Source organism: Brachyhypopomus gauderio, unplaced genomic scaffold, assembly GCF_052324685.1.
Source record: "Brachyhypopomus gauderio isolate BG-103 unplaced genomic scaffold, BGAUD_0.2 sc40, whole genome shotgun sequence".
In the NCBI taxonomy this organism is placed as follows: domain Eukaryota; kingdom Metazoa; phylum Chordata; class Actinopteri; order Gymnotiformes; family Hypopomidae; genus Brachyhypopomus; species Brachyhypopomus gauderio.
The window spans coordinates 2,240,016-2,264,389 of record NW_027506868.1 but is presented as its reverse complement, the minus strand read 5'-3'; the positions used below and the strand labels follow the sequence as shown (position 1 = coordinate 2,264,389).

Genomic DNA, 24,374 nt, shown 5'->3' with positions numbered 1-24,374 from the left:
ATGGGCAGTCTGGGGCTGCAAGGAGACCAGGGCCTCAAAGGAAGAAAGGTGAGAGCTTCACACACACACACGTGCACACACACACACACACACACACACGTATTTATCAGGAAGCCAATTGATTTGTCCTTTTTAAATGTATGTGTGTATGATTGCACAGGGTGAGCCTGGGAGCAGAGGGCGTTCAGGGTTAGTGGGACCATACGGACCAGGGGGCAGTGCTGGACCAGGGGGAGGAACAGGTGACAGAGGCAGACATGGTCTTGTTGTGAGTAACCTTCTCCTTACACACTACAGAAAAAGCATTCAGATGCTAAAATGTACCATTTTCACACAGATATATTTGTGTCTATAAATGTATTTTTCCAGGGAGAGCCAGGAATGGTGGGGCCTCCAGGTGCAGCAGGTGCAGCCGGATTGCTAGTGAGCCTGTTTTGTGTTTGTGCACACAGTGTTATTGTAAAAGCATAATATCTTATCATCAGAAAAAAAAATTTAATTGACATTATATGATACATATAATGAGATTGCAACTATTAATCCTAGGTGCTTTAAAAATACACATACATCTAAGACATAATTAACAGAGTGAAGAATATCCAGATTAAGTGTTTATTGTCCATATTGAAAGGAAAGTAAGGTTCTAGATAACTGAAAAAAGGCTAACAAAGACAAAAGCCAAGCCAAAGTCTCTTTCTCTTGAACTCCTTGGGGGAGGAACAGACTCCTGGAACACCACCACTCTAGATGAATGTGCAGCACTGGAAGATACAACCTGTAGATGTTATACAGGGGCAGCAGCAGATTGACTACAGGTGCTACGCATTAAAAGACGTGTGATTGTGAACGGGGTAGTGACGTCAATGAGGAGTGACGTTAGATGTGTGTCTCCCCAGAGGATCTGGGCCGGCCTGCCGTGATAGCAATGAATAAAAATAAGTGCAGATTTAAATACAAAACAGGAGACATAAAGGCAATAAATAAAGTAACCAATGGCTTAAACTAGTTTAAATTTTCCACATTTTAAAATGTAATATCACTAATGTAGGGTTTACCAGGAAACAGAGGACCCGCTGGAAAAAGTGGACTTTGTGGGCTGAAAGTAAGTCTTGTCATTTACAAATGCACCAGCTGAGGTCACCAGAGTAGCATGAAGTTTCACCAAGCTGGCTGATGATCTTCTCTGACAGGGTGACTTTGGTGAGGACGGGAGTCCTGGGACTCCAGGGGAGAAAGGACCCGTGGTAGGTCTTTCAAGCTTGATACATTTATTACATTTATTGACACAACACAAAGAACACAATAAAACCCTTAACCGGAGTCGACCTATTGTGAGCTTGTTACATGAGAAAAGCTACACTTAAATCTTACGCTTGCAGTTAAATTAATGTTGTGTCTCCTGTTTTCAGGGCATTGTAGGTTCTAGAGGACGTAAAGGAGACACTGTAGAAACAGGCCCTCGAGTGAGTCCTGCTGCCCATTCATACTCAATCTCATCTTACACTCATACTATTTTTACCATTGCATTATACTAAAATATGATTATATGATTTAACATACCAGTACAAACACATTTATATTTTGTCTAAATATATTTGTGTACACGTAACATGGAGTGAGCCTGAGAAGTGCTGAGAAGAGAGAAAAGAGCAGACCGAGTATCAGAGTCATGTATACAGCCCAACCCAACACAACGATGTCCACAACAAATAATACACATAGCACAATGCAATGGTTTAAACAACAAAGAACATAACAGGCTACAAAAGACATGAACGGAGGCAGCAAAAATGTAAATAAACTGGAGCGAAGATAACAACAAAAGCTTTGAACACAATAGAAGCTTAACAATGACCAGCGAACAACGAGGGCTTAAATACACAAGGAATGATAAGGAACTAAACTGTAAACAGGTAAACACAATGACGAAGGGTGAAGATCTAAACAAGAGGAAACTGAAACCAAAACAAAGCATGTGGAGTAATGAAATCAAGGACATGATTGACAGGTTGCTGGGGGGGCAATTTATGACACATTTAAATACGTTATACATTTTAAATAGTGGAGAATATTTGATACATAAGCTCCTTTCTCTGTGCTGTACATTTTGAAAGTAGTCATGGCAGTGGTGGAACGGGGGCCTCATGTACAAAGACTTGCGTGGATTTATTACTAAAAATATAATGCACCTACAAAATATCAGTGATGCGCTCACTAGCATCAGCGACTCAATAAAAGAATTGGTTAAAATTTGCGCTGCGCATTAATTTGTCCTGGCTCTGGTTTCGCTGGGTGCTCCACCACTTCTAACAATGGCACAGCATACCTGTGCGCAACATTGTGCAAGACCCCACATGCCCTCACAATACGAAACACTTTCTCTGGCCGATACACGAGCATCCCCCAGTCCTGTCCAGCCAGCGCCACCGGCTTTTCAGCTGCCCAATCGCCCTTTCCACGAGAATGGAGAGAATTGTATCTCCGCTCCCGGTCAGTCTCCCGGTCAGTCTGTGGATTACATCAGCCACGTCTTGAGCGCGTAGCTGCTGTTTCCTAAGTAATTTAACAATTACCCATGTTTAAAATTAATTATTCTAAGCTGGAAATGTCCAAAGCTTTATTTAAATGCTTTAAATTTGTTGCTTACCAAGAAGCCACCCATCACGCACTCTGCTAGCTTGTAATCTTATCCCAACCATGCAGTTTGTAAGGATGTACGAATCATTGGGTTGATCCAGGCCAACGTGCCACTACATTAGTAAGGAACATTTTTGCATCACAGATTATTTGCACGTTTATGGAATTAAAGTGCTTTCTATTCACATAAGCAAATTCCTCTTCAGATGGTGCCTTTATAGAAATGTGTGTGCAGTCGATCACTCCGATTATATAGGGAAACCGGCTATCGCTGCAAATTGCTCTTTAATGTTTGCCTGGTCAACCGCTTCATATGGGAACTTTATATACCTAGCTGACATGCAGATGATCCCATCCAAAACAGCTGGCATGGCACGGCTCAAAGATGACTGAGACATCCCCGACCAGGCTGCCAGTTCTATTTGAAACGAGCCAGTTGCCAGGAAGCCGAGCGTTGTGGCTGGCAACGCGCAACTCCTCGCAGTTTCTGTCTCCAAAACTGGACCCAACTCAACACAAGAGGACAGTTCTTGGAAATCTGAAACGGCTTATAAGCCACTCATCATCATGGGCCAAAAAATCATAATGGTCACGGAAAACGTGCTCTCTGCGAATTCGGCCATTAGCAATATCTTCCAGTAATGCCAACGCTGCCATCTCCTAAGAACTCCAGCGCAACATTTAATGCATGTTTATATAATCTAGGCTAAGTGGAAACACATTGAATGATTATTTCAGTAAGGCAGTGAAATTGTCTGATTAATTTACTGTTTAATTCTCATTAATTTACTTTATTTTACCCAATAAGGGCTTACTACAATGTGTGCGTGAAGGATATCTTAATAGTTGTAATTTCAATGCATCACCTATAAGTGTCGCTAAATGACGAAAACACATTAGAAACATGTGTACGCCTGAGGTCAAGGTGTTGTGGGTGTACGCACTTTCTCACGTTCAAATCACATTTCGTACATGCATACGCAATGTTTTTGTGCGTATGCACCGTTCGTACATGAGGCCCCTGGTCTTGTGACCGAAGGGTTGTGGGTTCGATTCCCAGACCGGAGGCCATGACTGAGTTGCTGCTGAGCAAGGCCCTTAATCCTTAATTGCTCACTTGTATAAAAATGAGATAAAAATGTCGCTCTGGATAAGGGCGTCTGCCAAATGCCATAAAATGTAAATGTAAAGTACGCTGCCCAACATCTTGTGCTTGTATAAAGAAGATAATATGGCATGAGCTCATAATATCAACAAAGGTTTCCATCATCCTTTTTGCGTTCATCTAGGGTCCAGTAGGACCTCCAGGTCCAGTCGGACTTCTAGGACCAAAAGGCCAACCAGGAGCTTCAGGAACTTCAGGGGACACTGGGGAAAAGGGTCTTTTGGGCCCAAAGGCAAGTGTGTCCTTAGTGTATGTGAGAACATTAATGGATAATAAAAAAAACCCAATTACAAGTAGACATTTTTGACAGATTTATCCTTTTCTGATTAAGGGAAAGACTGGTTTTACTGGAAACAACGGCAGAAAGGGCATTGCTGGAGAACTGGTGAGTTCAGTTACTTTATTTATTTACATTTCCTTATTGTACTTTAAACTCACCACTTATTAGATGACAGTAAAATAACTAAGACTATTAAAGTCTTATTTTTGCCATAAATGATGAATTCAAATAAAACATAAAAGAATGAATTAATTATCAGTCTTATACAAGTAATTGTTTATATAGGGAGGTCAAGGGCTGAAAGGGAAACGTGGCCATCCTGGACCCCCAGGGAAGCCAGTACGTGCTCAGAATGTTAACATTTTATCACTTAGTATACTATATCTGAATAATAATGGAACATGAACTGATTAATTTCCTGATATTCCTCATGTCAGGGATTTGGGGGAACTGATGGTTTGCTTGGAGTTGAGGGAAATGAAGGAGACCCAGTGAGTTGACAGATTCGCCGTTTTGAAGATGTTTTTACAATTACCCCCCCGAATTGCATCAATTTTCTCTTCACTTAATCTCCTGCTCACTAGAATGTGTTTCCTTCCTCATGGTTCTGTGGGTATTCACATTGTGGGTAGTCTGTAGGTATTTAATCTGTGCTTAGCCTGTAGGGATTCAGTCTGGGTAACTTAATGGTTTCCAATTACAGGGGGATTCAGGATACAGTGGTGCTCCAGGAACTCCAGGCCAGCCTGGCAGAGCAGTAAGTGGATCAAAGCCTTAAACTCTTTTAAGATCAGTACCCAAGTATGAGAGCGAAGCAGATATTTATCTTCTGAGATGTTTCAAACTGTGTTAAACACACAGGGCCATACTGGAGCTTCTGGGATCCCGGGGAAGTGGGGAGAGCCTGGGTCAAAGGTCAACATGCTGGATGAACATGAACCATTTTTTATATTTGATCTCACTACATGGTCTCACCATGTATTAAATTCCTCCACAGGGTTCCATTGGAGAGACAGGAACACCTGGGCACCCAGGACCCCTTGGACTAAAGGTACATTAACAGGGTACATTAACAGGGTACATTAAAAGGGTACATTAAAAGAAATAAAGAAATCATATGATAAACAGTAAAACCCCAAAATTCGCGGGGGTACATTCCTAGACATCCCGCAAATGTTGAAACCATAAATTTTGGATACACAAGTGAATGAATGAATGAATGAATGTTCAATTTATACTAAATTTACAACTAACAAAGACCTAAAAACCCTTGATGTTATCATTTATATTGCACTTTAAAATAGGTAAACATAAACATACAAAGTACTGTAGTATAAAGTACAGACAGTAAGATACCATACATACTGTCCGTACATGTACGTCTACTGTCCGCCATCTTGTACCCGCCCGTAAGTCTTCTCTGAGACGCTGAACTCTCATGAGCGCATTTTCATGAGCACATTTTCTGAGTCACTGTCTATCATTTTCTTTGCATACAATAAGGTAGGGTTAGGGTTACAGTAAGGTATTGGGGTTACAGAAAGGTATTGGGGTTACAGTAAGGTATTAGAGTTAGGTTGCAGTAAGGTATAGTATGCGGTACAAATACACAAATTTGTGAAGCTGCAGATTTCATAAATGCACATTTTTGGGGTCTGGGGGTTAGGGGACCGGCCTTGTGACCAGAGGGTTGTGGGTTCGATTCCCAGGCCTTAGTCCATGACTGACCCCAACTGCTCCGTGGGCATCAGGCCAGGGCTGCCCACCGCTCTGGGCACGTGTGCACCACAGTCCCCTAGTGATCACTAGAGTGTGTGTGTGTGTGTGTGTGTGTGTGTGCGTGTATGTGTGTGTGTGTGTGTGTGTGTGTACACCACCACCCCCTAGTGTTCACTAGTGTGTGTGTGTGTGTGTGTGTGTGTGTGTGTGTGTGTGTGTGTGTGTGTGTGTGTGTGTGTGGGTTCTCACTGCACTGATGAGTAAACGTGGAGGACAAATTTTGAAAGGGGGATGAAAATCACAATTGACAAATTGTGTCAGCTTACCTTAAGCGTCCTTTTGTGAAAAGGGTTTGTGAAAGGCGCTATATAAATGTTACCTATTATTATTATTATTATTTATTGTGGCTTAAACTATACACTGTATATTTACTGTATTTGGGGTGTTACTCTATATGCTGTATTCCATGTACATGTGTTGAACTCAGATTGCACATATGTTTCTGCCATCTAGGGGATTCCTGGACCTAATGGTGAAAAGGGACGTGTTGGTGTTTCAGGACCGAAGGTTCCACTGCTCCTCTTCATCCTCTTCATCAGGGTCAAATTTATAAGCACACTCGATTGTACATTTAACTCTGCGTTCTAATTTTCTCTCCATAATATCTATGTAGGGATTTCCTGGTATTATTGGTATGCAAGGATTTGTTGGACCATATGGACAAAAGGTGTTTGATTTTGAATTCATGATTACCCGATTATCAGAGTATCTAGGTTACTCCTGATTATCAGAGTATCTAGGTTACTCTTGATTACCAGAGTATCTAGGTTACTCTTGATTACCAGAGTATCTAGGTTACTCTTGATTATCAGAGTATCTAGGTTACTCTTGATTACCCGAGTATTTAGGTTACTCTTGATTACCAGAGTATCTAGGTTACTCTTGATTATCAGAGTATCTAGGGTTTCACTACAGCCTCTAATGCTGCCTTGAATGTTTCACTACTGCTATTGAAAATATTTTGTTTTATTTGAAGGGAAAACAAGGTGTTCTGGGACCCACTGGCCCAGCAGGGAAAAAAGGTGCACAGGTAATCAAAGTATAGCAGTGAACAGGTATTTGTGCAGTATTGCATTGTAGTATTGGTATTATAGTATTGCATTGTAGGATTGTATTGGTATAGTACTGTATTGTAGTATTGTATCATAGTATTGTATCAGTGTAGTATTGTATTATTGTATTGCTGTAGTATTATATTATAGTGTTGTTGTAGTATTTTATTGTAGTATTGTATTGGTGTAGTATTGCAGTATTGTATTGCTGTAGTATTGTAGTGTTATACAGTGGTACCTCGAGATACGAGTTTAATCCGTTCCAGACCCGTGCTCGTATCTCGAACTGCTCGGTTCTCGAAGCAATTTAACAATGTAAAGTATTGTAATTGGTTCCGGTCCTTAAAAAAGTCACAAATCTAGCGTAAATGTGGAAAAAAAGACATGTTCTTTATTAATAAAGGCACACGCAACATGTATAATTAAACAATAAAATAAATGTAGGAGAAATTGTTTTTACAGTACTACAAAAAACGTTTGTAGTATTGAAATACTGTAGCCTACTGTATACACCGTACGTACTGTTACTCGTTGCAAAGCACTCGTGCGAATGGCTTTGATGACCGGGTACAGGAGTCGACCTTACCAACACCTCAAGAATAAAAAAAACGCTACTGGCTGCTAGAACGCGCTAAATGACGTCATCTCCGCACATACAGGTATGTTTGTGTTTTTGAACCTAAGGTTGTGGGGGAGGGAGAGAAAGAAAAGCGTTTGAGTGTGTCTTTGAGCTGATTAATGATTTCTTTTTTTCCATATAGTACTGTACTGCCACCTAGTGGTTCATGCTCGTATCTCGAGCGTGCACTCGGGTGTCGAACAGAAATTTTGCTCGTCTCGGTGCTCGTATCTTGGATTGCTCGTATATAGAGCAGCTTGTATCTCGAGGTACCACTGTATTGTAGTATTGTATTGGTGTAGTATTGGCGTAGTATTGTATTGGTGTGTGTGGGTGTTCATCTTGTCTTAGGGTGATGCGGGTCTCCCAGGACCTCCAGGCCAGCAGGGGGATCCTGGTCTTCATGTAAGTCACAGGGCAAACTCAGTATGTTTCTATATCAGCATGTTTCTATATCTGTATGTTTCTATATCTGAATGTTTCTATATCTGAATTTTTCTATATCAACATGTTCCTAGATCTTCTACAGTGATAGAACGTATTTTTTTGTTTTTCACAGGGTCTTTCTGGAAGGAAGGTGGGGCTTCCAGTCATAGGTCTCTCTATAGCATTTCTCTTCTACCTTTTGTCAGATAATCTGCTGAGTCAATAGTTTACTGACTACATGACTTGTCAAAACCAGACAAAACAACAACAAGAAGAAAAAGAACAACAAAAAGAAAATAAAACAATAGTAACTAATAATTATACAATACTACTACTACTGCTACTACTTCTATTACTGCAGTCTACAAGTGTCTGTGTGTTCCACATGTATCTGGCATCACACAGACACTGTCACAAAGCATCTTTCTCAGAGATCAGTGTGTAGATCACTGTTAAGCAGAGGCGGACGAAGTACTCAATTTCATTACTTGAGTCAAAGTACAGATACCACTGGTCAAATGCTACTCCGATACAAGTGAAAGTTGCATGTTCAAAATCTTACTTAAGTGAAAGTACTGAAGTACTTGCTTTTAAAAATACTTAAGTATTAAAGTACACCTTCCGTCACATTTGTAAAAAAGTTATAGTTTAAAAGTATTATACATCCTACCAAATCCTCTTTGGGCATAATATTCATACAGTCTTTGATAATAATCCATAAGGCATATTCCAATGATGTACATCATTCAGGTAGCGGTAGCAGAAAAGTTTAACCTACACTTTAGTTTAAGGAACAAAAACATTTTCTAAAACCACAATACACTGATTAGCCTAGCCTAACCTGTTTAAGCAAATTATGTTACCATATTAAAAGTCAATAATAAAATGACGGTTTTCTCTCTTTGCTAGTTAGGTATTCAGTCATCCAATACAACATTATGCTACAGTCAATATAAACAAAGACAAAGTAAAATTAGCAGTGTGGCATCTTGGTAGTCTAACCTTGCTACAACCTTTTGCAGTATGGCTAAAGCCCACCAACTCCATGCCACCCAACATGCTAACAAACTCTTTTCAAACTAGAAATCACAGCCACATTAGAATTATTGACATTAATTCTACACTGACATTAGAATGGAAACATTATTTGACAAGATTCGATTAACCCACACGGTTTCCCTTATTGATGTTTCCGTAGTTTGAATTACTTGCCAATATAATGTTAACATTATTTATAGTGATCCTAGCAGACCTAGCAGTGGAGTGAGCAGGCAAAGTCATTTCACTAGCCTTACTGCAAAGCTCCTCTGACTACATAGTCACTTAACAAAACATTTAGGCTGCATACCGTAATATACTTCCTCAGGTGGGACGGTGAATTTTGGTATGCAGTGATAGTTTGTTTTTGGCAAACAAAGCATGCATTTAAAACGATAGGAATGATTCATCCATTCAGAAATCTGGAACATTTTGTCGAGATACGGCCATGGGTGCAAAAGAGCATGCCAGGGTTGCCAGCTCTCCCGCATTGAGCGTGAGACACACGCATTTGACCGTTTTCACATGCTCTCACGCCACAGTTCCGATATCTCACGCCGAAAAAAAATCTAGTTTATTTACCTCTGATCTATATCCAGGCCCGTTGACAGTCTTGCTGGGGCCCGGGACAAGAAAGATTCATGTACCCCCCCCCCCCAGCGCGAGGGTTCGCGCGAAAATGACGTAATCGCAGTGGCTCCGCCCGTGCGCGAGGGCCTCGCGCGCTGTCGGTTCGCGAGGTCGTGCACCTCTCGAATTTTGTAACTTCGCTTCAGCGCAATGAACAAAGTCATGTTTGTAGGGTTCATATACCTTTATAAGGTGGAATTAAAGCACGTGTACGTCACTTTAAAGGTCCATTTCAATATTTTCCAGCACGTTAAACTTAATTAAGTTAAATATTTATACATATACTCGAAATGATTCGAAATAATTCGCTTTTTATCCCAATATTTAATGGTTGTTTATTTTCAAAACGCCCAATCTTAACGTCTTCACGAGAACTGTTCAGTCAGACAGCTATTTGTTGTGAAACGAAGTAGTTACAATTTCAAGCATTTTCAAGTACTTTAGCCTAAATTTCAGCATTATTCAAACCTGGAACACAATGCAACTTTAAAATTCGTCAGGTAAATGTTTTTCCTTTCTTTTCTGCGCTCCAGATTTCTGTATTTACTTTAACTATCCACCACTGTATTTCCCGCTGTTGGGCGGATACCGGCCGGCTACAGTCAGTGCTGGATCAAACCATTTTCCAGTGGGAGGCGGGGGTGTATGCACTTAATGGAAAATATGCATATAGGTAAAAAACATATATATTTGAGCCATTGAGCTTATTATGAGTACATAATTTTACATTAATGAAAGATTTCAAGATTATTTAAAAATTATAGACTTTAAATAAAAAATAAATTGCTGGGCTCTTTGATGGGCCCCCCTGGCCCTAGGGCCCGGGACAACAGACCCGGTTGTCCCCCCCTGTCGACGGGGCTGTCTATATCTATCAACCACCGGCGATCGCGATATAATACTTAATTTGTGTCCATTTTTCACCGCCCCGGTAACGTTCGCCACCCCCTGATCAACAATTTACACTCGCCACCAAGTCCAGGTTCAAATCTCCCTCCAAGCGATCTTGAAAAGTTGGCAACCCTGGCATGCTCCATCACCGCTGTCTCCGCTCATGTTGCTGTTATTTAGGAAAAGAACGACTAGCGACACCGAACTTGATTTTACACCTCACAGACACATCCTTGATTGCTGAAAGGCTGTCACCTGTGAAAATACTATCGGGGGAGGGGAGGAGAGTTGTGTGTGGAAGTAACGAGTAACGAGAGCTGGACAGAAATGTAGTGGAGTGATAAGTACTGTATTTGTTATTCAACTGTAGTGAAGTGAAAGTCATAAGTATTAAAAAAAATCAACTTAAGTAAAGTACAAATACTCAAGAACTGTACTTAAGTACAGTACTTAAGTAAATGTACTTCGTTACTGCCCACCTCTGCTGTTAAGGTTAGGGGTTAGGGTTAGGGTGTTGGAGACATTTACAGATTGAGAATACAAAGTTGTGATGCAAAAGGGTAGAGGTCACAAGGCTGAAAATCAAACACAGATCAGACAGAATCATTCCTACAGGATGAAGGCATTGATGCTGGACTGGCCTGCCCGTTCCCCAGACCTGAATTCATTCTGGGACATCTTGTCTCGTACCATCCACCAGCGCCACAATGCACCACTGAGTGTCCTGGAGTTCACTGATCCACTGTTTCATCAGGAACATGCCCAGGTGTTCCTCATTAGGCGTTGTAGGAAGGTCATAGTTATATGGAGTCCACATACTACTGAGTCTCATTTTACTTGAGGAATTTCCAATGAAGTTGAATCAGCCTGTAATTTGATATTCGACTTTGATTTTGAGTATGATTCCAAATTCAGACCTGCATGGGATAATTTTGATTTACATTGATCATTTTTATGTTGTTTTGTTCTTAATGCATTCTACTATGTAATGTATGAAGATTTTCAACTGAAATATTTAATTAATTGAGATCTAAGATGTGTTATTTTAGTGCTCCCTTTATTTTTGCATGTCTTTGGGTTTGTGGTGCAGTTGTGTAACTGTAAAGATCACCCTTACATACGCAGAGCAAGGTTAGGGCAGGATGATTATCACTCTTGCATTCAGACGTAAATGTATTTTATTCAATTGTATTATTTATTCAATTTTATTATTTATTAATTCATATGTTAAACATCCCCATTCATATATGTTCAACCCTCAGAAAGGTTTTGACCCAGATCCTGGAATACTGATTGGTTCTCCCAATTTCATCACAATAAATAGGGGATGAAGGGAGTCCAGGGGCGTCCAGGGTCCAAGGGTGTCCAGGGACCAAGTGGTGCTCAGGTACACAGGCCATGTTCAATTAATAATATATTATTATGGGGTAATAATGTTTCAATTGTAATCTGTTTTACTGTGAAGGTTTGTTTAGTTCAGACCCATTGGACTAATCCAGCCTTATCATGTCATTTGCTCTCAAGGGGAAGCCTGGTTTTCCTGGCTTAAAGAAACCAGAGCTGTACATTTCACCACTGACCCATACAGGAAGTTCACAAAATGTTGGTACAAACTCGAGCAAATTCTGTCTGTTTAGCTGATGCTTTGGGGGAAGAAAAAAGCTATAACTTAGGAAAGTACTGTGAAGGCTTGTAAGGTCATACTTTTTTACCTTCAGATAACCAAATTAAAATCTCGGAGGACTCACAGAACTCACAACTCTGCCAATGATGACCAGCTTCTCAGCCCTCAGGGCACCAGACACAGCCCAGCCACCAGCTGCCGAGAGCTCAGTCTTGTGCACCCTCACCTCCAAGATGGTCAGTGGCACTCACTGGTTTTAGCATCTGGTTTTAGGTATCTGGAGAACTGTGCAGTGGAATTGAATGTAACACCTACTTTACAAACACATGCCTTGCAGTTACTCTAGACATTTTATGAAATATTTCTACCTGTTACAGGTTCACCTTCATACCTGTTACAGACACACCTTCATACCTGTTACAGGTACACCTTCATACTGTCAGGGCTGGCTCGGCTGCCGCTCATCCTACCACCACGAGGGGCACCTAAGTCAGTCCTAGACTCAATGGGCGTAATCAGCAGTGATCCGTTTCAGCCGTTGCTATGGCTTCTTAAGGAAGCTTGTGGAAACGGATCACTGCTGAATCGTTTTGGCTCGCCTTCACGTTGTCAGCCCTTTCTCTGCTCTCTCTTGTTGCGTTCCGTATGAAAGGTGTCTCGCCACCTTATGCTTTCTCTCCCTCTCTCTTGTCTCTATTACTTTTCTATGACTTATTCGAGTATCTATCCTGCGCCACTCTCTGGCCTCTCTGAAGTTTTCCCCCAGCTATTTCTCTTCCTATCCGTTTCACGTATATTTTGGGAAGGGTTTTTTGTTTGTTGTGGGAATTGCCTGCAGCCAGTTACTTCCCCTGGCATCCTTAGTTTTGTTTTCACGCGTTGAGTTTCTTCTGTGTTATTTCTGTTTCTTTTGTTATTTTTTCTCCTGAGTATTGCCTTTTTCGTGTCGAGCATTACACGTAATTTTCTGTTTATCCTCCTTTGTTTTGCGGTCGAGTTTATTTTGAATGCGTTGAGGTTCTTCCGTGCCTTTTGTGTTTCATTTTGTTGCTCTGTGTGTGTGTGTGTGTGTGTGTGTGTGTGGATGCACGCTCACATTTTTTACTACTTGCATTTGTCCGCACTTGGGACTATTACTCTCTTGGTTTTAACGGTGGTGTGTACTAGTTGGTACACCCATCGTTACACATACCTGTTACAGGTACACCTTCATACCTGTTACAGACACACCTTCATACCTGTTACAGACACACCTTCATACATGTTACAGACACACCTTCATATCTGTTAGAGGTACACCTTAATATCTGTTAGAGGTACACCTTTATACCTGTTACAGGTACACCTTCCTACCTGTTACAGGTACACCTATTCCATTTTTTTCTCAGACACCAGCAGCAATACAACAACAGCTATCTCTTTATTTCTCTCTCTCTCTCTCATATATATATATATATATATATATATATATATATATATATATATATATATATATATATATATATATATAAGTGGTGGGACTTTAACGTGTTAATTTCGATTAATTAATTACAGGAAAATTAACGAACTAAAAAAATTTACGCATTTTAACGCATGAGACACTTTTGCACCGTGGAATGTTTCTCAGTGCACGCAGGGGCGCAGATGGCACTGGGGACGGGGGGGGGGGGGGACATGTCCCCTCCAGATTTATATTGACCCCATCCGAAATCGAGCATCTACAATATATATATGTATTGTACAGCTTGGTCCCCCTCACTTCAGAATTTCCATCTGCGCCCCTGAGTGCACGAGTTCCAGACATACAGATTATATGGACGCACAATAAGATCATGATGGAGATGACTGAAGAAGCTACGCTGGTGGATGGGAAATTTAAATATAAGAAACAAGAAGCTCTGCAAATTGCGTCAGTTGTTGCAAGTTACGAACTGCCGTCCAGAAAGAAAATGTGGAAGAAAATCCAGCAGCTGTATGATGAGGAAAGGGAAGTAAAACATGTTACTGTGAAGAGCGCCACAAATGAGGCTCTGATCACTGGACCTCTGTTAGCAACAATGATGAATGAAAGATCCAGTCATTTGCTTTGAGCATGCAGAAGACCACTTCTAGGCACTATGGAGATGCCTGTGGCAGAGGCCTGGGAAATTAAAGAAAGTCTACCATCTAAAATGATATTAATAAAACATCTGATTTACTTCAGTTCTTCTTATTCTTCCAATATCCTGAGCAAAACTCATTTTTGGTCAGAATTTCCAGTGTTCTGAAAACTGCTCTGTTTTCTGCACTCATCTATTGGTCTGTGTAGTAGACTTGTGGAAAAATAAACAAGATGTTGAGGTTTATGATTATGTTCATTCCTCAAACTTAAATGAATATTTCTCATGTAAAATATTGAAATGCGATTAATTTCGATTAATTAATTACAAAGCGTAATTTAAACTTGGTTTGAACTGCAGCAGATCATCTTGGCCATGTCTACATGCCTAAATGCATTGAGTTGCTACCATGTGATTGGCTGATTCGACATTTGCATTAATGAGCAGTTGGACAGGTGTACCTAATAAAGTGGCCATATTAATAGTATTATTAAAAATAATTGAAGTAATAATTATACACATGAAGTAACACATTAACAATAATTAACTAATGTTAAGTAAACATGTAATAGTTGCGGCTCCTGTTTTGGCTCTTTGTTGCTCGCACCTTTTTAGAGCTTTAGTATTTTAGGGTGCAACCATCAAAGGGCCAAAACAGGAGTTTTGTTACATGTTTACTTAACGTTAGTTCATTATTGTTAATGTGTTACTTCGTATTGTTTAGGGCTGTCCACGACCAAGGATTTTTTTGGTCGACCAATGGTCGTCATTTACTCCGACTAATCGACCAATCGACCCCCTCCCCCCCAAAAAAAAAAAAATCCCATTTTGACCGGGATACACATTTGTGAAGTTTTATCTTTAATGCCGGGCTGCCGCATCTATGCGTATTTACCGCTAACGCCAGGAGTAACCTTGTGTGACTAACAATGTTTCCTGGTTCATCTAAACACTAGGTCTATAGCCTACACAAAAATTGGTTATCTGCTCAGTTCTTCTCCCAGTCGAAGAGTTCGCGGCATTGTCGTGTACAAGAGCGACCCTTTTTTCCGGGGGGATTCTAAACTCTGCCATTACTTCGCTGAGTCGCTCTCCTATGTTAGCAGCTGTGTGGCTCACTCCCAACTCTAGCTCCCAGCACGAATGAATGCATTCGGCAGTTATCAGAAATAAAATGCGCTGTGACCGTCATGTAACTTTCCATCTGGTTAGTCCATATATCCGTTGTGAAGCTGAGTGCTTTACAGTTTTCGATCTTGCCCTGAAGTGTTTGTTTTGTATTGCTGTATTTGCTCTTAACCGTGTGCATCACTGTTTTACGTCTATCCAGGCTATATCCGGGCTCGAGGCATTCAATTAGATTTTTAAATCCCTCACCACTGCCGATAATCACAGGTCGCATGTCCAGCGCTGTCCTTGTCAAACAAATCACCAACGGTAAATTCGTGTCACGTCTTCCTTTGTCACGCCGTTGAAATTAAAAGTCCCAGAAGTCCTTTGACGAGACGCAGCTTTTTTCCCTTCAACCAATCGACCAATGGAATTTGGTCGACTACTAATTTTTTTGGTCGACCAACGATTAATCGATTATTTGCCGTCAGCCCTAGTATTGTTCATGTTAACTAATGCATTACTTCACATTATTTAGTCAACACTTAATGTAAAGTGTTATATGGCCGGTATTATACCTGTTTCCTGTTCTGTGACTTCAGGAAAACATCTGCATATCTCTCAGCTTGGTGGGTTGTGTCCTTCATGATCACTTTTTTGTAGAATAAATTGTTCAGATTTGGGAAGGTGGTTCCCATAATTCTGTGCACAACTCTACAGGCCAGGCATGGTGTACCACACTGTGGTCTTAACTCTCAGAGTTAGTTAGAGCAGCGTTTCTCAACCGGGGTGCCATCTGTCTTCATCGGAGGTGCCGTCAAAATATTCTGATGTGAAATAAAAAACTATAGTTTTAAAAATTGAAGTTATTATACGCTTTAAAAATCATTAAAATGTATTTCATATGACCAGATCTCTCAAGTTTGGTGGGCGTGAGCTTTTTTTCCGGCGGGGGGGATTGGAATCTGTCGCGATGGTTAGTGTAGCGGCTGTGTGTGTGTGTGTGTGTGTGTGTGTGTGTGTGGTTGGGGAGCGGGCTGGCTAAAGTCTACCAAGAAACAGCGCGATCTATATTCTGATTGGTTCAACCTGTTATAATATACAACCGATGGATTGGCTGAATATGCTGCGGTGTGCGGCGATTAAATTATTTAAAAAATAAATTAATAATAATAATCAAGAGTGAGAAATTCCATGTGTGGCGTGAGAGCGTGTGAAATCGCTAAATATGCGTGAGTATCACGCTCAAAGCGTGCATATGACCTGTATATGACCAAGGTCAGCACATGATTACGCAGGTTTCCCACTGACTGTAAGTCACATTTATCTGCTCTCTGTCTGTTATGTTGGCCGGGAGATGGTTGCAGAGAGTATGTTTTCAGGGTTGCCAACGCTCACGCATTGAGCATGAGACACACGCATTTGACCGTTTTCACACGCTCTCACGGCACACTTCCGATATCTCACATCCGAAAAAAAAATCTTGTTTATTTATCTGATCCACATCTATGATTCAATGAGTTACTAGTTCGCTTTGGCGCCAACCACCCGCGATCGATAGATTAAGATATAATACTTAATTTGTGTCCATTTTACGTTCACACCCCCCCCCCCCCCCCCCCCCGTCAACAACTTACGTCTCCACCCCCCCACCCCCCAAAGCCTGTGTTTTTAACGCATTGTAAACTGGGGTGCCTTAAAATTTTGCATGCATATAAAGGGTGCCACAACTGAAAAAAGGTTGAGAAACACTGAGTTAGAGAGGGGGGTTTGAGTTAGAGAGAGGAGTTTGGCTTAAGCTTTCTGAAGAAGAACAGCCTCTGATGATCTTTCTTCATCAGGTGGGAGGTGTTAAGGGTCCATGTCAGGTCCTTTATGATGTGGAGTCCCAGGAATATGATGTCACTAACCATCTCTTACCTCTTCACCATTTATTTGGAGGAGAGGGGTTGTTTTCTTGGTTCTCCTAAAACCCACAACAGTCTCCTTTGTTTTACATTTGAAACAAAGTGAAAATTAGAGAGGGCAAGCAGGCGTACAGGGAGAAGCTGGATAATAAGCTTGACCAGACCAATATGTTGGACGTGTGGGCTGGAATGAGAAAATTCACAGGCTTCAAGGTGAAAGAGGAACATACTGAAGGAAGTTTGAGCAGAACCAATGAGCTAAACACTTTTTTCAACAAGTTTAGCACAGGTCTGCCAAACACATCCTGTCTTGTATCCACACACACAGATCACACAGCTGTCTCCCTCTGACACCTCCACCCAAGTGTTAACAATCAAAGATCAGTAGGCTACACCCCAGACTCCATCATGGATCTCTACACATCACAATCAACATCCACCAGAGCAACACCATTAACATCATCTGTGGTGTACTACTCTAACCCTAACCTTAACCCTGGGAACTACTCTAGTGCCCCTAGAGATTGCTGCTGAGAGAAGAATGCTACAACTGATAAACCTAATGGACAGTACAACACACCCTTTACATAATCTGCTGGACAGAGAGGGGAGTGTTTTTAGTAAGAGAGAGTAAGAGAGTTGTAATAAAGATCATTACAGGAACTCATTGAATTATCTATCTATCTATCTATCTATCTATATATCTATCTATCTATCTATCTATCTAGTCAGATATTACTAAGTATGGATTTTGTGATGACTTTCTCTGCTTCACTCTCACAGGGTTCTACTACGTGGATCCCAACCAAGGTTGCTTCTTTGATGCTCTGAGTGTGTTCTGTAACTTCACAGCTGGGGGTCTAACCTGTGTGTCACCTGTGCAGTCACAGGTAAGATAAACCTCACCTTGGTTCTTGGTACATGAACATATTAGTAATCCAGAGGGGTACTCTTCCTAAATGCTGTCTTACCATGACACCCTAATAATGTGTGAAAATTATAATTTACTTAATACTTATATAGAACCCAATATTGTGATAAACTGAGACATAATACAATTATGTACTTAAATAGTAAAAAATGTAATAAAACCCAATAAATTGCTTAATAATTGTGATGATGCAAGAGACGAAGCATGCCGAGTTGAGAGCAAATTAAACTTAAATGTTATATTGAACAAATAGTGCTTTTTGTTCAGACAGCAGACACCCAGAATACTAAACACGGGGTCGAAACAAGAACTGACAAAGACAACAAACACCTAACGAAACACTTAACAAACAATTGCGTGAGGGAGATGGAGGTGTCTGAGATGAAGATGTTGAGATTCTCATTTGGAGTGACGAGGAAGGATAGGATCAGAAATGAGTTTATTAGAGGATCAGCACATGTAGCATGTTTTGGAGATAGTTAGAGAAGTGAGATTGAGATGGTTTGGACATGTACAGAGGAGGGAGGAAAGGTATATTGGTAGGAGGTCTTGAGGATGGAACTTCCAGGCAAGAGGAGGAGAGGTAGACCTAAGAGGAGGTTTATGGATGCAGTGGTAGAAGATATGAGAGTGGCTGGTGTGTCAGTGGAGGACACCCAGGACAGGGCCAGATGGAGGAGTTTGGTCCGCTGTGGCGACCCTTAAACGGGAATTGCCGAAAGAAGAAGAAGAATATGTAACGTGTGAGGGAGGAGAGTTGAGGACATCTGGTGGCCAGAGGGGGAACTTCACTAGACAGGTGACATGCTGGCTAGATACTTGACTATGCAACTAATTATCATTTAAAAAATTTTAGTATGTCACATTTATTTGCAAAATAAGTCCTGTTTCTATAACACCAAAACATCAATGTGCAAGAACTTGTAATACTGTTATACTTCTATACTGTATACCTATACTGTTATACTGCTATGCTGTATACTTATACTGTTATACTGCTATACTGTATACTTATACTGCTATACTGTATACTTATACTGTTATACTGCTAGCCTACATATAAATGAAATATGTGCCTCTAATGTGTGCAGGAGTATTCACAAAGCTCAAATCAAATAAAATGTACTCAGCATTTTAACTGATAGAGGATTCTAACTCTAACCCTAACTCTAACGATGTGAAAAGCTGCTCATGTGTTTAATTTTGTTAGATTGTAGGAAAATGGTCTGTGGTGAGTGAAACTTCGATGAAATGGTTTAGTGAACTTCAGAGTGGCTTCAAGGTAAGAGAATTAAAGCTACTACCTAACTCTAAACCCAAACCCTACCCTAACCCCTAACTCTAAACCCAAACCCTACCCTAACCCCTAACTCTAACTCCTAACTCTAACTCCTAACCCTTTACCCAGTCCATCCTACATTTATATCTTTAACATTTGGCAGATGTGTCTATCCAGAGAAACTTACATATTTGTTAGTTTGTAATATCTACTAAATGTTGTTTTTCATTTCTCCAGTTTGAATACACAGATCTTGATGTTGTTCAACTGCGATTTCTGCGGTTACACAGCAGCTCTGCCTTGCAAAGTCTCAGCATTGCCTGTCCTGCCAACTTCAGCAGTTTAACCAGTATATCCAGTTTAACCAGTATATCCAGCGGGGGTCTGCACTTTCTGGGAGATTCAGCTAATGAGATTAGCTGGGCCAGTGTTGATGCATTGAGGCATGGCTGTGAGGTAAGATGTGAACAGAGTGTTGATCCATGAATGTGTCTCTTCACTGCTCACATGTCTGTTCCCTCGGGACACTGGGTTGTCTCTAGCAACACAAATTGGATCATTGTAACTACATTTGCATTAACAGAAAGTCTCATTCCTTAGAATTGTTTTTTTTGCTTCTGCCAATTACATTGTCCTGCAATGCATCATTAAAAATGTTAAACATTTCAACTTTACATGACCTGTTTATGCCACTACTGGCTTGGAATGCAAGATAGAAAGATATGTCTAAAATACATGTGTTCCAGTGCACAAACCTTTCAGTGTGAAAGGGATAACCCTAGAGATAAGCCTTACCCTAAAACTAGTGATAACCCTAACACTAGTGATAATGCTAATGCTCAGGTTATTTCCCAATTTTATAGATTTTTTACACACATTTTACACAGAGTTGACAGTACAAGCAGTGTGTGGTTCTAACAGTTATCTGACAAAGCTTAAAATGTAAAATGATAATAATAATAATGTGTAATCATGATAATAATAATTTGTAATGGTTATTATAATAATTTGTAATGTGATAATAATAATGTTTAATGATGATAATAATTTGTAATGGTGATAATAATAATTTTAATAATGATAATAACAATGTGTAATGATGATAATAATAATTTGTAATGATAATGATAATTTGTAATTATGATAATAATAATGTGGTGTTACTACATCCTCTGCTTCTCACCCATTGAGCAGGTGCAGGTGAGAGTGAAGGTGACCACGCGGGACATGGATCTGCTGCCCATTAGAGATTTACGTATAGCGGGAGGGGAAGATGAACTGGAGGTCAGAGCTGTACTGGGACCTGTGTGCTTTTTCTAACACTGCCCAGAGCCCCTAATGGGAGCATCACTTCAGGGAAAATCTAAACAGTGTGGCCCTCATTGCCTCCTAGGAACAGAGTAGCTTCTCCTGACGAATAATTATTGTCTTATTGATTAATTATTTTGGGGGGTATTCCACAAAGCAGGATTTCTCAGATTAACAGAAAAAGTGGAAAGTTGAAGATTTTCCCTTATGAATGTGAATCAACAGTTGTATAGCCTTGAATTAACCCTAACCCTAGGCTAATGTAAGTGAATAAACAGAAATTCTGCTTCGTGAATTACACCTATGTTCTTTATGTATGTTGTTGTAAAGTTTATAGCAGTACACAAAGCATGCATTTACGTGGTCAGCATGTTGGTGGGTGTCTTTAGATATATTTAGATTTGGCATTTGTGTATTAATTCAATACAATATTATTATTATTATCAGTTTGTGGTTTAATATTAAACTAAGTTTTTGTTTATCAATGTCTTGTTATTTGAAAGGCATGGTAAATCACAGCTCATAGTGTGAACAAAGTAAAAGGGTCTATCAGAAAAAGCATTAGAAAAATACCCCAGATATTAAATCAGGGTATCTGCACATTTTAAAATCTCAAATTCAATGACTTTTAAGACCTTTTTAGTACCTCTCACAAGAAAAAATAATACCAGGGTTACCAACTTTTCAAGATCGCTTGGAATGAGATTTGAACCCGGAGGGGGTGGCGAGTGTAAATTGTTGACAGGGGGGGTGACGGCCGTTAAGTTGTCGGGGGTGGGGGTGTACAACCTCGCGCGTCATTGTCGGCACGCGGAACCTCGCACCGGTCGCAACGCATCATGTATAAACCAAGCTTGACGAGGCTCAGGGATTACGGCACATGCAGCGCCGTGCGCAGTGCCCTAGTGCCTGTACATTTAAATTGTAATGGTCCAATGAAGGTAATTTAAAAACCAGGACATTTCCTCACTTTAAAAAAACCCGGGACAGGACGTGAAATACGTCCCGGGAAATACGGACGTTTGGTCGCCCTACACAGTAGACAAATCATTTTTGGCACTTACAGTTAAACTACAGTTAGCAGCGAAGGACTCGATATGCATATTACTATTACGAGTGCTATCATATCGCTTGTGTTTTTCAGATTCCATATGAGAATCCAGCGCTTTACAGCCCATTGTACCAAGTTTTAATGTTTTTCGGCAAGTTCACATCACGCCTCATACGAATCACTGGAAGGTTTCAGCCAGCCACAATATTTTTCATCCTCCAGCCACTTCACTGAATGGACATTTACCCATGTCTGTATCGGAGCCTTGAATTGTTGTTCCCGCCGCAGCCCTCAAATAAGGGTGTACTCACACTAGGCACGGTTTGCTGGTTCCGTGCTGGGGCCCGGTTATCCCCCCTCCCCCTCTGGTCTGCACTCACACTGCCTTCATCAAGCCGGCCCGAGCACGCTTACGTCATCACAACGCCACTTTATTTGGAAAAAAAGCGCGCTCGCACAACACTATGGAGTTCCCAATTCTCTTTTTATTGTATTTTTGGAGTCGTTTTGGGAGTGCAGAAACACGGTGCAAGCACAGATTTATCGATCATTTAACACAGCGATTGTCTGTTAATCATGCTGCACGTGTTAGAAGATTTTTAGAAGACCACAACAATCACTTTGCCGCTATGACTGTTTAACGTGAGCGTCGCATCACTGACGTCATGTTTGAGTTCCAGCGAAATGAACTAATCAGACGAGGCACCAAGCGGGCCCGGGCACGGATAGCGCTCACACTAGAAGCGAACCGTGCCCGAGTCCAAGCGAATCGTGCCCTGGCCCACCTCTTCAAGCGGGCCCGGGCACGGTTAACTGGGCACGGTTGGAACGATCACACTAGTCAAACGAACCGTGCTTTGGCAGGGAACCGTGCCCGGGCCCGGATCACAGACCCTAGTGTGAGTACACCCTAAGAAAAGCAGCTTGCTAGGCAGTCTGATGTTTCCACCTGTTAGGTGACGTACTACTGCCATTAGGCGGAGTATACGGCCGTTGCGGAAATTATCCAATCCAATCCATTTTATTTATATAGCACTTTAAAACAACAAATGTATACCAAAGTGCTGTACACATACTGAAAGAATAAGAAACATAAAACAGCACAAATATAAAATTTAAATTTTGTGTTTAAATAAAAACACCAAATTTAGGAAGAAAACACACAACACAACCCAAAGCTATAGAAACAAATAAAGCACTAAGAAAATCAAATTAAATCAAAAGCCAATGAAAAAAGATGTGTTTTTAAATGAGATTTAAAAACGGCGAGTGACTCAATCTGCCTAATGTGCAAAGGAAGGTCATTCCACAATTTTGGACCCGCAGCTGAAAAGGAGCGATCACCTCTGCACTTTCTCAGTGTCCTCGGAACAGTAAGGAGGCACTGATCTGTTGACCTAAGCGAGCGTGCTGGGCTATAGTGTTGTAATAGGTCGGACAGATACTGGGGGGCGAGACCATGAAGAGATTTAAAAACAAATAAAAGAATTTTAAACTGAATTCGAAAAAGGACCGGAAGCCAATGCAATGATTTTAAAATTGGGGTGATGTGCTCTCGTTTTTTTGTATTTGTTAACAGCCGTGCAGCAGCATTTTGCACAAGCTGGAGTCTGGCAATGGACTTCTGGTCAAGACCAAAGTAAAGCGCATTACAGTAGTCCAAGCGATTAGTAATAAAAGCATGAATTAAAATCTCAAAATGGTGACGAGGGAGGACTGATTTAATTTTGGCCAACTGTCTAATTTGAAAAAAGCTTGCTTTAACAACAGTACTAATCTGCGAGTCAAACCTCAGATTACTGTCGAACTTCACACCAAGGTTTGTCACAGTAGGTTTAACATATTGTGTCAAGGCACCTAGATCACAGTCATTAACTCCAGTGTCATTTGGGCCAAACACTATTACCTCAGTCTTCTTTTCATTAAAATGTAAAAAATTATTAGTCATCCACGCCCTAATTTCCTCAACACATTGTAAAAGTACTTCCAAAGAGTGGGTATCCTGTCGCTTTAGTGGCATATAAATTTGTGAATCATCTGCATAAAAATGAAAAGAGACACCATGCCTTCTTAATATAGAGCCAAGAGGGAGCAGATACAATGAGAAAAGAAGAGGCCCAAGAATAGAACCCTGGGCCACTCCACATGTGAGAGGGGCTATGGAAGACTCAGTGGCCCCCAGACGAACACAAAAGCTTCTACGTGTCAGGTAGGACTTAAACCACTCTAGGGCAAGGCCCTGGATACCCACACAGTTATAAAGACGAGATAATAGAATTTTATGGTCCACTGTATCGAAAGCTGCGGTTAAATCCAGCAAAATAACTATGACCCCTTGACCCTTATCAATGGCTAAAAGGACATCATTAAAAACTCTCAGTAGTGCCGTTTCCGTGCTATGCAGAGATTTAAAACCAGACTGGAATTGTTCAAGAATTTTGTGCTCATCTAAGAACACGGTTAGCTGCTGATGAACAACCTTTTCTAAAATCTTAGAAATGAACGGAAGTTTAGAAATAGGCCTGAAATTAGAGAGGACAGAGGTGTC

The 24,374-nt window shown here is 40.8% G+C and overlaps 1 protein-coding gene across 1 annotated transcript in view; it reads left to right on the top strand.

Moving 5' to 3' along the window:
* Positions 1 to 21,175, top strand: part of LOC143485852 (uncharacterized) — a 22,685-nt gene extending 1,510 nt beyond the window's left edge. The window contains exons 5-29 of the mRNA XM_076985480.1: positions 1 to 48; positions 161 to 268; positions 370 to 423; positions 1,049 to 1,102; positions 1,191 to 1,244; positions 1,410 to 1,463; positions 3,927 to 4,034; positions 4,134 to 4,187; positions 4,368 to 4,421; positions 4,520 to 4,573; positions 4,786 to 4,839; positions 4,944 to 4,997; positions 5,080 to 5,133; positions 6,315 to 6,368; positions 6,475 to 6,528; positions 6,838 to 6,891; positions 7,884 to 7,937; positions 8,092 to 8,109; positions 11,842 to 11,904; positions 12,042 to 12,119; positions 12,236 to 12,377; positions 18,041 to 18,147; positions 19,399 to 19,470; positions 19,705 to 19,923; positions 20,662 to 21,175. The exon at positions 1 to 48 is cut by the window's left edge and continues 6 nt beyond it. Coding sequence (XP_076841595.1) covers positions 1 to 48; positions 161 to 268; positions 370 to 423; positions 1,049 to 1,102; positions 1,191 to 1,244; positions 1,410 to 1,463; positions 3,927 to 4,034; positions 4,134 to 4,187; positions 4,368 to 4,421; positions 4,520 to 4,573; positions 4,786 to 4,839; positions 4,944 to 4,997; positions 5,080 to 5,133; positions 6,315 to 6,368; positions 6,475 to 6,528; positions 6,838 to 6,891; positions 7,884 to 7,937; positions 8,092 to 8,109; positions 11,842 to 11,904; positions 12,042 to 12,119; positions 12,236 to 12,377; positions 18,041 to 18,147; positions 19,399 to 19,470; positions 19,705 to 19,923; positions 20,662 to 20,787 — 1,845 coding nt within the window. The 3' untranslated portion in view covers positions 20,788 to 21,175. The remainder of the gene's footprint in view (positions 49 to 160; positions 269 to 369; positions 424 to 1,048; positions 1,103 to 1,190; positions 1,245 to 1,409; positions 1,464 to 3,926; positions 4,035 to 4,133; positions 4,188 to 4,367; positions 4,422 to 4,519; positions 4,574 to 4,785; positions 4,840 to 4,943; positions 4,998 to 5,079; positions 5,134 to 6,314; positions 6,369 to 6,474; positions 6,529 to 6,837; positions 6,892 to 7,883; positions 7,938 to 8,091; positions 8,110 to 11,841; positions 11,905 to 12,041; positions 12,120 to 12,235; positions 12,378 to 18,040; positions 18,148 to 19,398; positions 19,471 to 19,704; positions 19,924 to 20,661) is intronic.
* The last annotated feature ends 3,199 nt before the right edge of the window (positions 21,176 to 24,374 follow it).